Genomic DNA, 13387 nt, shown 5'->3' on the forward strand with positions numbered 1-13387 from the left:
ATCAGAATGGAGGACAAAATGCTTATGTGTATGGTGCTATAAAACTGTGATAAATAATTCCAGCTGGAGGAACAAAGTAAAGGAAACTAGGTGCACAATAAATGTTACTCTGGAAAGCTGGGGAAGAGTATTATGGAGCAAAAACCCAGCCCTGATGCTGCTGGACCACAGTTCCCCCATACAGCAAAATCCTATTACTTAGTCTTATTAATATAAATTATAATCAACTAAGCTATAACCAACTCTCCAAATTAATTAGAAATGTTTCATGGTTTTAAAGTTAAATAGTGTTAACACCAGGTAAATAACCAGCTAATGCCCGAGTCAATAATTAAAATGAACCGGCAATGTAATTGCCAGTAAAAATGTTATGATTAATAAAAGTAACGTCTAGCTGTCCCTTTCTATTCTCTACAGTTGGTTTTATTGGGTAAAATGCTGATAGATGAAGACTGATCGATGTTAACATGCCTTTTAAAGGGGAAATAATCCTTGTAAATAATAATGCTCTATTAAAAAAACTGAGATGAAAATGAGAAAATGCTTCTTCATATTCTTTAAAATAATTTTATTGTTTAAATAACATTAATTCTCCTTGAACAGGAAAGAGTAATTTATTTGTCAAAATTTGACAGTATGCAGTAATTCAGCAAAATTCAGTAAAAACAAAAAACATTTTATTTTCTTACATCAAACCTACATCTTCATAACTTAAATAAATAGCTGTCTCCCTTCGGCTACCAAGTGGGCTGTTATTTCTGGAAATTTTTCCTCTCAAAATAAGCTCCACTATTAATTTTGGCCATGGATTAGAAGAGGAATAAACCTCAGAAAAGTTTTTGGGAACTTCATATATTGAATCGTAGTCCTCTTCGTTGTTTGCCACTTCGTCATATTCTCTGGAAGGTAAACTTATAGCAGCTTCATCATTGCTGGAAAAACTGTAGGAAAAAAAATAGAATATTGGCCTTCCTGTAACTGAAATTACTAAAACAAATATAAAATAAGCACCACAACATAATGAGCTAGTTTACAAATTGGTCTGCTTATTATTTATATACTTTAAATTCTATGTACATATTATACTTTAAACTCTATGTATGGCCATATATATTTGTGCTTTGCATCATAGGTTTACTCTCTGAACTTACTGCATATTTTAAAAGCTTTCATTTTATTATCATATATTGGTCTCAAACTCATCCGGATCCTGGATATTATTTTTTACACTGAGGTTCAAATTGAGTTTTGATGATTTCTGCTAGTACTACAGTGTATGAGAGTGTAATGGTTACAGAGCTGGTGCACAATGTACATTATGAACCATATTTCCCAGCAAATGTGCACATGTTTCCATGAATCAGAGGCAATGGTGCTAAAAAAAATTCCAAACTGCATATGTTGTCATTTCCTGTACTCGGCATATACCTTCCTGTTATACTTTAGGTGCAAGTTTGTTGTGTGAATTGATGTAGGCCAGTGTGGGAACCATGGAAGCTCGTGGGTTTTTAATTTCAGTAAGTGAATAACAAATGGCTGGACGATGCCAGGCAGTTAAGGGGGGTTTTTGGTATATGGGGGCTTAGTTGTCCTTTAAAGGATCAGTAACAGGGATATAATTTATACCTTCTTTACCCTGTTTCTGTAACAGTTTACTTTACAATCTGTCCTACACTACATTATACTGTAATGTGCTTCTGAACAAAGAGAAGAGGATGCAGGTTTGTGCAAATGTCCAACTGCCTTCATGAGTACTTTAAGAACAATTATAAACAATTAAACCAACATACCTCTGATATTCACTCTGAAGATTTGTAATATTATCTATGATAGCTGTGAGCAGAGGCCTCTTTTGTGGATTACTATCAAAGCAATGCTTAATGCAGTCTGTAAGCTGCCGGATGCAATCTTTTCTTTCCTCTGGGTATTCTACATATCTGGCATTCTTTTCCTATTTAGAAGAAGAGAATATATAATATATAGTCTGTTTATATAGAGCAGTGATCTCCAACCAGTTGCTCACGAGCAACATGTTGCTCTCCGACCCCTTGGGTGTTCCTCCCAGTGGCCTTAAAGCAGGTGTTTTTGTTTGGAATTCCTTAATTCCAGAGTTGGAGGCAAACTTTAGTTGCATAAAACCCATGTCTACTGCCAAACAGAGCCTTGCATTGTTTTTACAAACATTATCACCATACAGTATGTATCGTGGGGAGCTAGTAGATTTGTTTTCCAGGTGTTGGCCAAATACCCTTCTATAGGCTAGTTATCTGTCATTTGTCATTCTTGGCTGAACATTTGAAAAGAGGAACTCCAGCTTCCAAACCAAAATTTGATAGAGGCCCATATAACACAGAAACCCCTAATATACCCATCAAAGTTAACTTTTTCTTCAAAAAGTATGAATAAATGCTGAAATTCAGCTGTTTAACAGATCTTCTCTTTCTGCATCATTTGAAATCCTGGCAGGAAAGGAGGAACTAAAACACTGATGTTACAAATTGTAACAACTTCTCCACAGCTTACAGACAGCATGCAGGAACTACATAACCCACAATGCATTGCATTGATGTTCCTTTCCTTATTGAAATCACATGTGCAGGGAATTGTGGGGTTTGGAGGATGCAGGCTGAGGACAGATGGCTGTTGATACAAAGTAACAGTAGTCAGACAGCTCAGCAAAGTAGTCAGACAGATCAGCAGGAGAGCAAGAGGCTAGGCTTACGGAACTGTTCCAAACCATTAAAAATAATGAAAAGTCTGCATATTTTTTAATTGATGTATATTTTAAAGTTGCTTGAAATTATGTTTAATTTTCAAGAAGCTTATGTTTGTGTGGAGTTCCCCTTTAAGAAACTGGGAAAACATACAGCAAATTGCTCAGACCCTTGTTGCCTTTCAATACATTTCCCGTGTCTCTCTCAATATTTTAAAAATTGCCACACATTGGGACTAAGCTATTCTAAAGAAAATGAAATATTTTCAATAGTTTCCACACCTGCAGGTTATAGTAGAAAGACTCCATCTAAAAAACAAATGCCCTGCAAGGCTACAAATGTATTTTTATTGCTAATTTGTATTACTCATCTTTCTATTCAGACCCTCTCCTATTCATATTCCAGTCTCCTATTCAAATCAATGATGGTTGCTATGGTAATTTGGACTATAGCAACCAGAGTGCTGAAACTGGAAGTAGTTTATCTTTGTTCTACTTCTTCCAAAAAGGGGGCAAAAACAACGTAATAAATGCATTGGTGTATATTCTCATATTTTGCATCATATTTTTTTGGAATTTGAGTGGGTAACTAAAATCCTATTACCTGAATCTGTACTGCCTCCCAGTACACTGATCCAAAGTTAAAAACATCAGAAGCAACAGAATATAGCCCATTAGCTCTCACTTCTGGAGCTGACCTGCCAATGAAACAAAAAGTAAATGAATTACAGAAAACCAATATGCCTATATTAGAGCTATGTGCTTAATGACATCATCATAGTGTATGGCAACAAGTATAACGCTAGATACCATTGATTTCAATTTGAATAATTAGGAATATCAGCCATGTAAACCCAAAAGTAAATATTATCCAATAAAAATTTTTTTTTAATTCCAAGCAACTTTCCAAACTACATACTTTAAAAATTGTATTAGATAAAGTACAGGTATTAACTCTAAACCCCCTTATAAAACTTAATGGATGTATACTAGAGGGTTGCTTAGAATTACACTTCCTTTGATAATGCAACAATTTATTTTTGGGTTTAGAACCCTTTCAAGGCTATATTTCCTTTCCAACATCCTAATATCTATTCCTGTTTCTAAAGCTTATTAGTTTTTACACGGCGATCTGTAAACAGTGGCCTAACAGTTCAATTTATAACATAAAAGTTTATTAACAGGTGAACATCTTCATCCAGCTGTTTAGTGAATATTTAAAACTACTGCACTTCCCTATTCACCTATGGTTTTCCATAGCTATACTATACAGTTTACTGCTTTAAATTACAATAGTTACTTATATCTCTTTCAGATTAATTTTTATACGTATTTTGTTGTGGGGTTTTTGGCCAGGATCAATTAGATGAACCAAAACCAAACCAAAGGAAGCTTGGCAAAATAATTTAATTAAATTTGCTTGTGTGTGTTTAACATATTGAAGTTTTTATATTATTTAAAGGAAGTGGAAAAGTTCAATAACTAGGGAGTGCCCTATGATTATAATCACCAGGGCTGGTGCTCTTGGTTGATAAAAACAGCACTGACAGGGTTACTTCTGTAGCAGAAGCACTTCTTGTGCTTCTTCTTTTTCTCTTCTGGGCTGGTGCATATGCAGGAGAGTGGGAAGCAAAGAGTTGGCTTTTCTTTTTACTGTATTGCACATGTACTGGCCTCAGTACTGGCCTAGAGAAATACTCCAGGTCTAAGCAGATTTCACCAACCAGGAGCACCGGCCCATGGTATTAGGTAATTCACTGAGGGAGTTCCTAACATTTGGCATCTTCCAGTGATTTCACTTTTCCTTGTTCTTTAAATGTATGTCTGCACTGCAATGTTCCATGTAGTTTTAAAAATTTCCATACATTTTGCCATTTGATACATCACCCCCACTTTCTACCATTCTTCTTTAGCTTTAAAAACATACCATTTTTCTGCATCTAAGGGCATCTTTTTGATAACGAATCTTGTCTGATTGCTTTCCAAGTCAACAGCTCGTCCAAAGTGACCCACTTTCAAAGTCCCCTTAAGAAATAATGAAACATATCAATCCCTGTAATCTTAGTACAGTGTCCTCATTGCTTGTTAAATAAGAATTAACAATATAATTTCCCTGTCTGTCCTTTCCTCATTGTTAGTAACGTTTTGCATTCAAAATCACAAAGAGGTTGGCACCCCGGATTTGAGGACAAGTATGAAGTGCATAAGGTCTTGGCAGAGATGTTTTGTTATTAGTCTTCTTCAAGTTTTACTTTTTTGGCATGAGTGTGGATTCCATGTGTGCTTATACCTCTTTGTGATTTTGATTATTCACTCCTTTTGTTGAAGACCTGGGCCCTGTGTAACTGGACCCTACATTTCATACAGTGAGCTAAATACTGAGGCTCATTTATAAACACTGGGCAAATTTGCACCTGGGCAGTTACCCATGGCAACCAATTGCTTTCACTGTTCAACCTGCAGCTGGCTAAAAAAAAGCTAATAACTGATTGGTTGCTGTGGGTTACTCCCCAGGTGCCCAATGTTTATAAATAAGCCCCACTGTTTCAAATTATAGTGCATAAAAATGTTTTATTTTAATGTTACAGTAATCCAATGCTCCTTTATATCAATTTCTCAAAGAACCAACACAAAGTAACAAATAACTGAATGTTAATAGTTTTCTCAATTGTTATTTTTTATTGTGATCACATCTTTTCTTTAAGAAAAAATTTAAGTGGCTAACTTTTGCAATTTTTTTGCTGTGGTCACGTTTTTTCCTATGGTACAGAAAAAACATGATTGAGATGAAAATGTAATTATGCCTTTTTTGTTCTTATTTCCTTATTGTCATTATAAAACCAATTATAAATTCAATTTAAAAAAGAAAAAGTGAAAAGCGATTTGCAGAAAAAAAATCTGTGTTGATTGTTAAAAAATCAGCCCTTTAGTGTCATCAACTATACACGTAAGTTTATATTTCATCGTAAGTTGTTTTAATGCTTGATCATAAATTAACCAAGCAAATCGCCATAATACCAAATACTTACAGCCTCTGGATTGACATATATGTATTTGCAGCGCAAATCACAGTGCAAAATATTTTCGGAATGAAGATGTTGCAAAGCACTGGTAATCTGCTGAAAGTAAGATAGAAATCTGGAAATACCAGCATCTGCAATTACTGTATCCAAAGTAGAGCCGTGCGTTCTCAAAGGTAAAGAAGCCTTTAAAATATAAAATAAGTAGGGAAATATTACCAAATGCCCCATACAAATTACATGACATCCATTTGCTAACAGGAGCCATTTAAAAATGTTGAACTCTGTTTATTGGTGTAATTAGTTCTATAGTATTGCTTAAAGTGGACCTGTCACCCAGACACAAAAATCTGTATAATAAAAGTCCTTTTCAAATTAAACATGAAATCCAATTTCTATTTTTTATTAAAGCATTCATAGCTGTTGTAAGCTCATTTAAAAATCTCAGCTGTCAATCAAATATTGTCTGCCACTCCTCTATGCCATGGGCATAGAGGCGGGGCAGACAATTACTTTCACTTTCCATTCAGCACTTCCTAGATGTCACTGCTCTCCACACATTCCCCCGTTCTCTTCACCATTTAATTGTGTAGCCAGTGCATGGGGATGGACATCGGGTCCCCCATTCTGGTGCACAAACAAGATTCTGAGATGATACAAGGCTTGTCTTAATAACAGTGCCCACAAAATGGCAGCTGCCTGCTTGCTATAATTATGAATTCCCAGACTAAAGGAAGCAAGATTCAAATAATTTATATAGTGTAATTAAAGTTCATTTTGCTTGACTAATGTGATAAAATAGGATTTTGAATAATTTTTTTGGGTGACGGGTCCCCTTTAAGACAACTACACAGTGACCTTAAAAAACTGTGACACTTGAAAATACAACTTGAAGTGAAATACCATCGTTTCACCTACTTTCATGACTTGAAAACTTGAAATAGCTTGAATTTTTAATAATAGAACTCCCATTGTCATCTACATAATCTCACCAGCTTTCAGATGGCAATATTTTTTATAAAGTTAGAGGTAGAGTTTCCTGTACTTGATTAAACTCAAACAGTAGAGTTACTGAACCCAAATTTGAATTTGTTAGTTGTGCCACAAAAAAACCTTGAATAGCAATTAAAACTTTGAATGTAAATAAATATGCCCTATAGAATTTACTAGTCTATTTCTTATTTGAAACAGTTGAAAACTTGAAAGTAGAAAAATAGCTTGATATTTTGAAGATGCAACTTCTACAGGAGCTAAGCAACTTTTAGAGGCCTTTTTTTCAAACTTGGGTTTTCACGGATTTTGTACTTAAGAATTCATGGAAAGGAATTGGGGTGGGGCTAAGAAGCACAAGCAAGTAGTAGGTGCTGATCAGATCCCAACTACATCATGGCTTTTCTTTTGTTGGGGGTTCAGAAATGTAGTGCAGAGTTTCTGATCAACATATGAAGTGCAATGGAAGTGGATACACATAAACTGTACTTCTGTAAAATGCACAACCCTACCACATTTCATGCCAAAACAGTACAAATGCTAGTGGAGGGCTAAGATATGTAATATTGTCATGGAATACATATAGGCAAGTGCTCATTCACATGGTATTAAAGCCCAGCCAGGAAAGCTGCTGATCAGATCACATTCATAAGGGTAACCAAAAGTGAATTTAATTACCATATATTTTATATATATCCAGGAATCCTTGTGTCAGGCCGAACAGAATCCGAATCCTAATTTGCATATGTAAATTAGGGGCAGGTAGGGAAATCACGTGACGTTTCGTCACAAATGAAGAATTTTTCCCACTTTTTCCTTTCCTACCCCTAATTTGCATATGCAAATTACAGTTCGGATTCAGTTCGGTATTCGGCCAAATCTTTCACGAAGGATTCGGGAATTTGGCCGAATCACAAATAGTGGGAAAAAAATGAGACAGTAAAATACGTTTTGTCAAGGTCAATGTTTCCTGGACACATAAATCATGCAATGTTATATTATTATTTATTTAATTACAATAACTGGACTAACCAGATAAGTTGTATAATAATGATTCAAAATCTTCTCTACTCCCAAAATGTTTTTATGATTTATTCTTTTCAGCTTGATCCTGGTGCGTTTGCTCATTCTCATTGAAACATTCTCGTGAAGACGGTTATTCTGTAAAATAGTTTACAGTCAAGAGAACAGGCTTCTTTGATAGCAGATAAATAAGAAAACTTATTGTCTGATTTATCAGATGTTCAATATTCCCACCCACCCCCATTTATGAAATGTTCGACTTTTTCCCTGTGTATAAAGATGGTATTTAGTAAAGCTGATATTTGTGTCAACTCAGCAGAATGCGTTTGCTTTATTGGGTGTTAGTGCTCAGCACTACGCAGCCGCAGCTCTTTAAACCTCATGATTGGTATAACAAACTATTCTAGCATTAAAATACATTCCTAAAAGTTTTGGTAAAATTTACCAATTGTTAGTTATGGTTACAGCTTGGCAATCTTTATTGACACTTGATAAATCAACCCTTCAATGTCAAAGAGACCAAAATACTTTATTTACATTTGTAGCTAAAGCTTTAATTGTTATTAATTTAAATACCCAGTTTATAAATGTGTTTCTTCATACCTGTACATTATTTCAAAAGTTGTCATTAAATAATTTCTTTCTTTCTGAAATTAATGCACAGTACTATGTAGTAAGTGGTGGCAAACATTCTTTAAAAAACACTTTTAAAACACTTGCAACACCTTTTTTCACTTGCATATTCCTGCATGCACAATTCCTAGTAGTCATGTGGTTTTCTACTTCCTGGGAATACACTTTTTAACCCTGCCATTGTGACTTGGTTGAGTCTTTATTTGTATACATTATGTTTAAAATATATTTAGAATTATCATAATGTTCAACACAAGTTATTAAATTCCAGTTAATTATGCATACATTTTAATATACTTACTTTCATAAATTATTATCCCACATAATGAATAGTTCGTTTTGCAAGAGAGTTTTAAAATTTGTCTCATAATAGCCTATAGAAAACCCTTGAGTCTCATTTTTTTAAAGTAAACCTTTCTCCGTTTGAAATGCTAAATATACATACAAAAATCCAACAAATACTTTGCTTATGGATATACCAGAATGAAAATTTTTCAGTGCATTTGGACATTTTGTATAACATATTTAAAATAACTTTTCTAAAAATATTTACCCGTGTTTTAAATTGATCCCTGTACATGACCTGCACTGCTTCTTTAACTTCTTCCTGGCTATAGAGATCTGTAAAGTGGGAAGAAAGGAAACTAAATGAGTATGAGAAGAATTTGCTGTTTTTTTAAAGAAGTAGGCACCCTTGATTTCTCTCTAGATATCCCACAATATGACCCTTCTGGAACAGGTTTGACTCATCTGTGGTTGCAACAATAATTAATGGACCAACTTCAGCAATTTGTCAGATCTCTGTGACACTCACAAGTGTTGATTGTCTGAGTAACAATCTAAACAAGCAGTTGAAAAAATAGCTTAATAATAAGTTGATTAAAAAAAAGAATCCATACCTTTATCATCCATGAAACTCTAAAGAATTGAAACAAAAGACCAGTAAATAATAGAGAAAGAGAAAATGACAAGCGTTCTTTTTAATGAGCAGTATAAAAAGAGAAATGCACACATACAGTATTTGCCATTGCTGCTTTGCTTGCCAGTTGGATGGGGTCCTGTTATATCGAATATACACAGTATCTATAGATGGTTATCAATGGTTACCAGATTACAACGAGCTTTCCATGGCTTTGAAAACTGTTCTCATAAATGTATATTTTCTAAATGTGCTAAAAGTAATTTACCCGTTTTTTAAATTCATCCCTGTAATTGAGCTGCTTTGGTTCTTTTATATCTTCTTGAATGAAATTACCTGTAAAGCAGAAAGAAAGAAAATGTAACTCTTTAGGAGTATGAGTAAAGTATGAGTAAATGATCAGGCTTGCTTAGTATTAAAATGCCTCATGGATTAATATCCTAATATTATATCACTCTACAACTTTCTAATTGTGTTTGTGAGTGATATTTCATAAGCTTCCTCTCCACTCTAAAATATGAGCAACTAGATTCTGATTCTAGATTCCAGAAGTTCAATGTCTCAGTATTGTTGATTTAGAACACATGTATACTATTCCAAAGTGAAACCCTTGTTTTGTTCTTCTGATATATGGGTAGAAAAGAAGGATGATGTTACCTTTTTCATCCAGGAAACCCTATAATTGTGTAGAAAAAAACATTCAGTAAGTAATAAAGCAAAAGAAAGGACACATATTCTTCTGTTTGCTGGGAATGGTAAAAACAGTTACTGTACATACCAGTATTATCTTATACTGAGAGAAGGATGGAGCCCTGTTATCTACTACTATAAGTTTTGAGGAACTCTACTGAGGTTGATTATATGAAACACAGAAATTATCAGCGCTCAGTCTAACTCACGCTGTGGCGTTGACCAGCTGCGGTAGACTACGGCAGCTGGTCAACGCCACATCGTGAGTTAGACTGAGCGCTGATGATTTATTTCTGCGTTTCGTATACAAATTGTAGCAAATTATTGCCTGGCAGCCATTTAGCCTTTAAAACATAGAATCACTTATAGATGTATGTTAATTGGCTTGGTGCTAAAAAGCTCTTTGCTATTTCACTATAGCCCCTGAGTTAATGGTAAGTGCACCATGATCTTATTACTCAATCACATGTTTACTGGGGGACTTGATTTTAAATGCACTACAAAGTAAAAATGCTAATAGTGTAGGAAGGAAATTATTCACAGGTGTATGTTTGTTGGCTGGGGCTTAAATGCTCCCAGCTTTCCCACTAGAGCTCCTGAGCTAAGGGTAAGTGCACAATGGTCTTACGACTCAGTCACATTGGACGCTGGGGGACTTGATTTTAAATGCACTACAAACTTATAATGCTCACAGTGTAGGACTTGCATACAACAAGGGGCCTTGACGTGCAGGGCCGGATTTACATAGTGGGTGCCCCTAGGCCCACTGCCGTTCGTCGCCCCTGTCCCCTCCCCTTTATTCGTGCAAATTTTCATCATCTGGACCGGAGCAATGGGGATGCGTGGGAAATCTAAAAAATTATTGTATCTCCAGCGCATCCCCAGTGTTTTTGAACCAATGTATGTGTGGTTGAGCAGCATGCCGCCCCCTTAAAATCCTGCCACCCTAGGCCCGGGCCTAGGTGGCCTTTCCACAAATCCTGTTGACGTGGCACGTGAGCTTACATATTGTGGCCAAACTGTGGTACTAACAGCTAATTTTTTGTAATTATTTTTTATAGGCAAACCGAGCGCTGGCAAATTTTCTCTTTCTCTTTGAGGTTGATTATATGCTGTTAGTGTTCTCAGTTCAATGGGTGTGTAGGACAAATGTTCACCAAAACAACGTAAATGTTTATTGTAATTTGCTAATTCTTGGGCAATCAGTAATCTGGTGATGACATAGGTCATTATCAGAGATTTCTAGGTGTAAACTCTTGCAAAACCCATTGAAGGTCTAACCTTTGCTCAGGGATAGGGATGTAGCGAACGTCGGAAAAAAAGTTCGCGAACATATTCGCGAACTTGCGCAAAAATGCGAGCGGTTCGCGAACGGTTCGCGAACCCCATAGACTTCAATGGGAAGGCGAACTTTAACATCTAGAAAAGACATTTCTGGCCAGAAAAATGATTTTAAAGTTGTTTAAAGGGTGCAACGACCTGGACAGTGGCATGCCAGAGGGGGATCAAGGGCAAAAATGTATCTGAAAAATCTGCCTGTGTGTGCTTGGAAGAGATAGTGTAGGGGGAGAGCTGTTAGTGATTTCAGGGACAGATGATAGTAAGTTTGCTGGCTAGTAATCTGCTTGATACTGCTCTGTATTGGAGGGACAGAAGTCTGCAGGGATTTGAGGGACATTTTAGCTTAGGTAGCTTTGCTGGCTAGTAATCTACTGTTCTCTTTAAACAACTGCCATACGTTGACCTTGTAGGCATTGTTTGCCCAGTTTTTTTGGACGCAGCCACTGAAGCACAGTTGCCAGAAAAAATATGCCATATAAATGCTGAAAATAGTAATTTTTCGCCATACGTTGACCTTGTAGACATTGTTTGCCCAGTTTTTTTGGTTGCAGCCACTGAAGCACAGTTGCCAGAAAAAATATGCCATATAAATGCTGAAAATAGTCATTTTTTGCCATACGTTGACCTTGTAGGCATTGTTTGCCCAGTTTTTTTGGTCGCAGCCACTGAAGCACAGTTGCCAGAAAAAATATGCCATATAAATGCTGAAAATAGTCATTTTTTGCCATATACGTTGAGTCAACGTATGGCAAAAAATGACTATTTTCAGCATTTATATGGCATATTTTTTCTGGCCTCTGTGCTTCAGTGGCTGCGGCCAAAAAAACTGGGCAAACAATGCCTACAAGGTCAACGTCGTTGACCTTGTAGGCATTGTTTGCCCAGTTTTTTTGGCCGCAGCCACTGAAGCACAGAGGCCAGAAAAATATGCCATATAAATGCTGAAAATAGTCATTTTTTGGTCGCAGCCACTGAAGCACAGTTGCCAGAAAAATTTTGCCATATAAATGCTGAAAATATGCATTTTTTTGGTTGCAGCCACTGAAGCACAGAGGCCAGAAAAATTATGCCATATAAATGCTGAAAATATAAATTTTTTTGGTTGCAGCCACTGAAGCACAGAGGCCAGAAAAATTATGCCATATAAATGCAGAAAATATGCATTTTTTGGTCGCAGCCACTGAAGCACAGTTGCCAGAAAAATTATGCCATATAAATGCTGAAAATATAAATTTTTTGGTTGCAGCCACTGAAGCACAGAGGCCAGAAAAATTATGCCATATAAATGCTGAAAATATGCATTTTTTTGGTCGCAGCCACTGAAGCACAGTTTCCAGAAAAATTATGCCATATAAATGCTGAAAATATAAATTTTTTTGGTTGCAGCCACTGAAGCACAGAGGCCAGAAAAATTATGCCATATAAATGCTGAAATATGCATTTTTTTGGTTGCAGCCACTGAAGCACAGAGGCCAGAAAAATTATGCCATATAAATGCAGAAAATATGCGTTTTTTTGGACGCAGCCACTGAAGCACAGTTGCCAGAAAAAATATGCCATATAAATGCTGAAAATAGTCATTTTTTGCCATACGTTGACCTTGTAGACATTGTTTGCCCAGTTTTTTTGGTTGCAGCCACTGAAGCACAGAGGCCAGAAAAAATTAAACCAGTAGGGTTTGCACCCTAGTTTGTAACGGTGGCGGAGGGAGGAGGAGGACGCTAAAGGACAGCTGTGTGTGGAGTCATGAGGCTTGAAGAGAAGGACAGCTGCATAGAAGTCAGAACAAGTCTTCCGGCGTGCAGTAACCCTCCGAGATCCACCCCTCATTCATTTTAATAAAGGTCAGGTAATCGACACTTTTGTGACCTAGGCGAGTTCTCTTCTCAGTTACAATCCCTCCTGCTGCACTGAAGGTCCTTTCTGAGAGCACACTTGAGGCTGGGCAAGACAAGAGGTTCATGGCAAATTGTGACAGCTCTGGCCACAGATCAAGCCTGCGCACCCAGTAGTCAGGGGTTCATCGCTCCTCAGAGTGTCGATATCTGCAGTTAATGC

The 13387-nt window shown here is 36.3% G+C and overlaps 1 protein-coding gene across 1 annotated transcript in view; it reads right to left on the reverse strand.

Moving 5' to 3' along the window:
• Positions 1–553: 553 nt before the first annotated feature.
• Positions 554–13387, reverse strand: part of LOC108696217 — a 55968-nt gene continuing 43134 nt past the window's right edge. Inside the window, exons 15-24 of the mRNA XM_041568802.1 lie at positions 9956–9974; positions 9567–9634; positions 9279–9297; positions 8933–9000; positions 7756–7884; positions 5743–5919; positions 4641–4738; positions 3318–3411; positions 1791–1951; positions 554–941 (exon numbers count right to left, since the gene is read on the reverse strand). Coding sequence (XP_041424736.1) covers positions 686–941; positions 1791–1951; positions 3318–3411; positions 4641–4738; positions 5743–5919; positions 7756–7884; positions 8933–9000; positions 9279–9297; positions 9567–9634; positions 9956–9974 — 1089 coding nt within the window. The 3' untranslated portion in view covers positions 554–685. The remainder of the gene's footprint in view (positions 942–1790; positions 1952–3317; positions 3412–4640; positions 4739–5742; positions 5920–7755; positions 7885–8932; positions 9001–9278; positions 9298–9566; positions 9635–9955; positions 9975–13387) is intronic.

This window comes from Xenopus laevis, chromosome 7L (genome assembly GCF_017654675.1).
Source record: "Xenopus laevis strain J_2021 chromosome 7L, Xenopus_laevis_v10.1, whole genome shotgun sequence".
In the NCBI taxonomy this organism is placed as follows: domain Eukaryota; kingdom Metazoa; phylum Chordata; class Amphibia; order Anura; family Pipidae; genus Xenopus; species Xenopus laevis.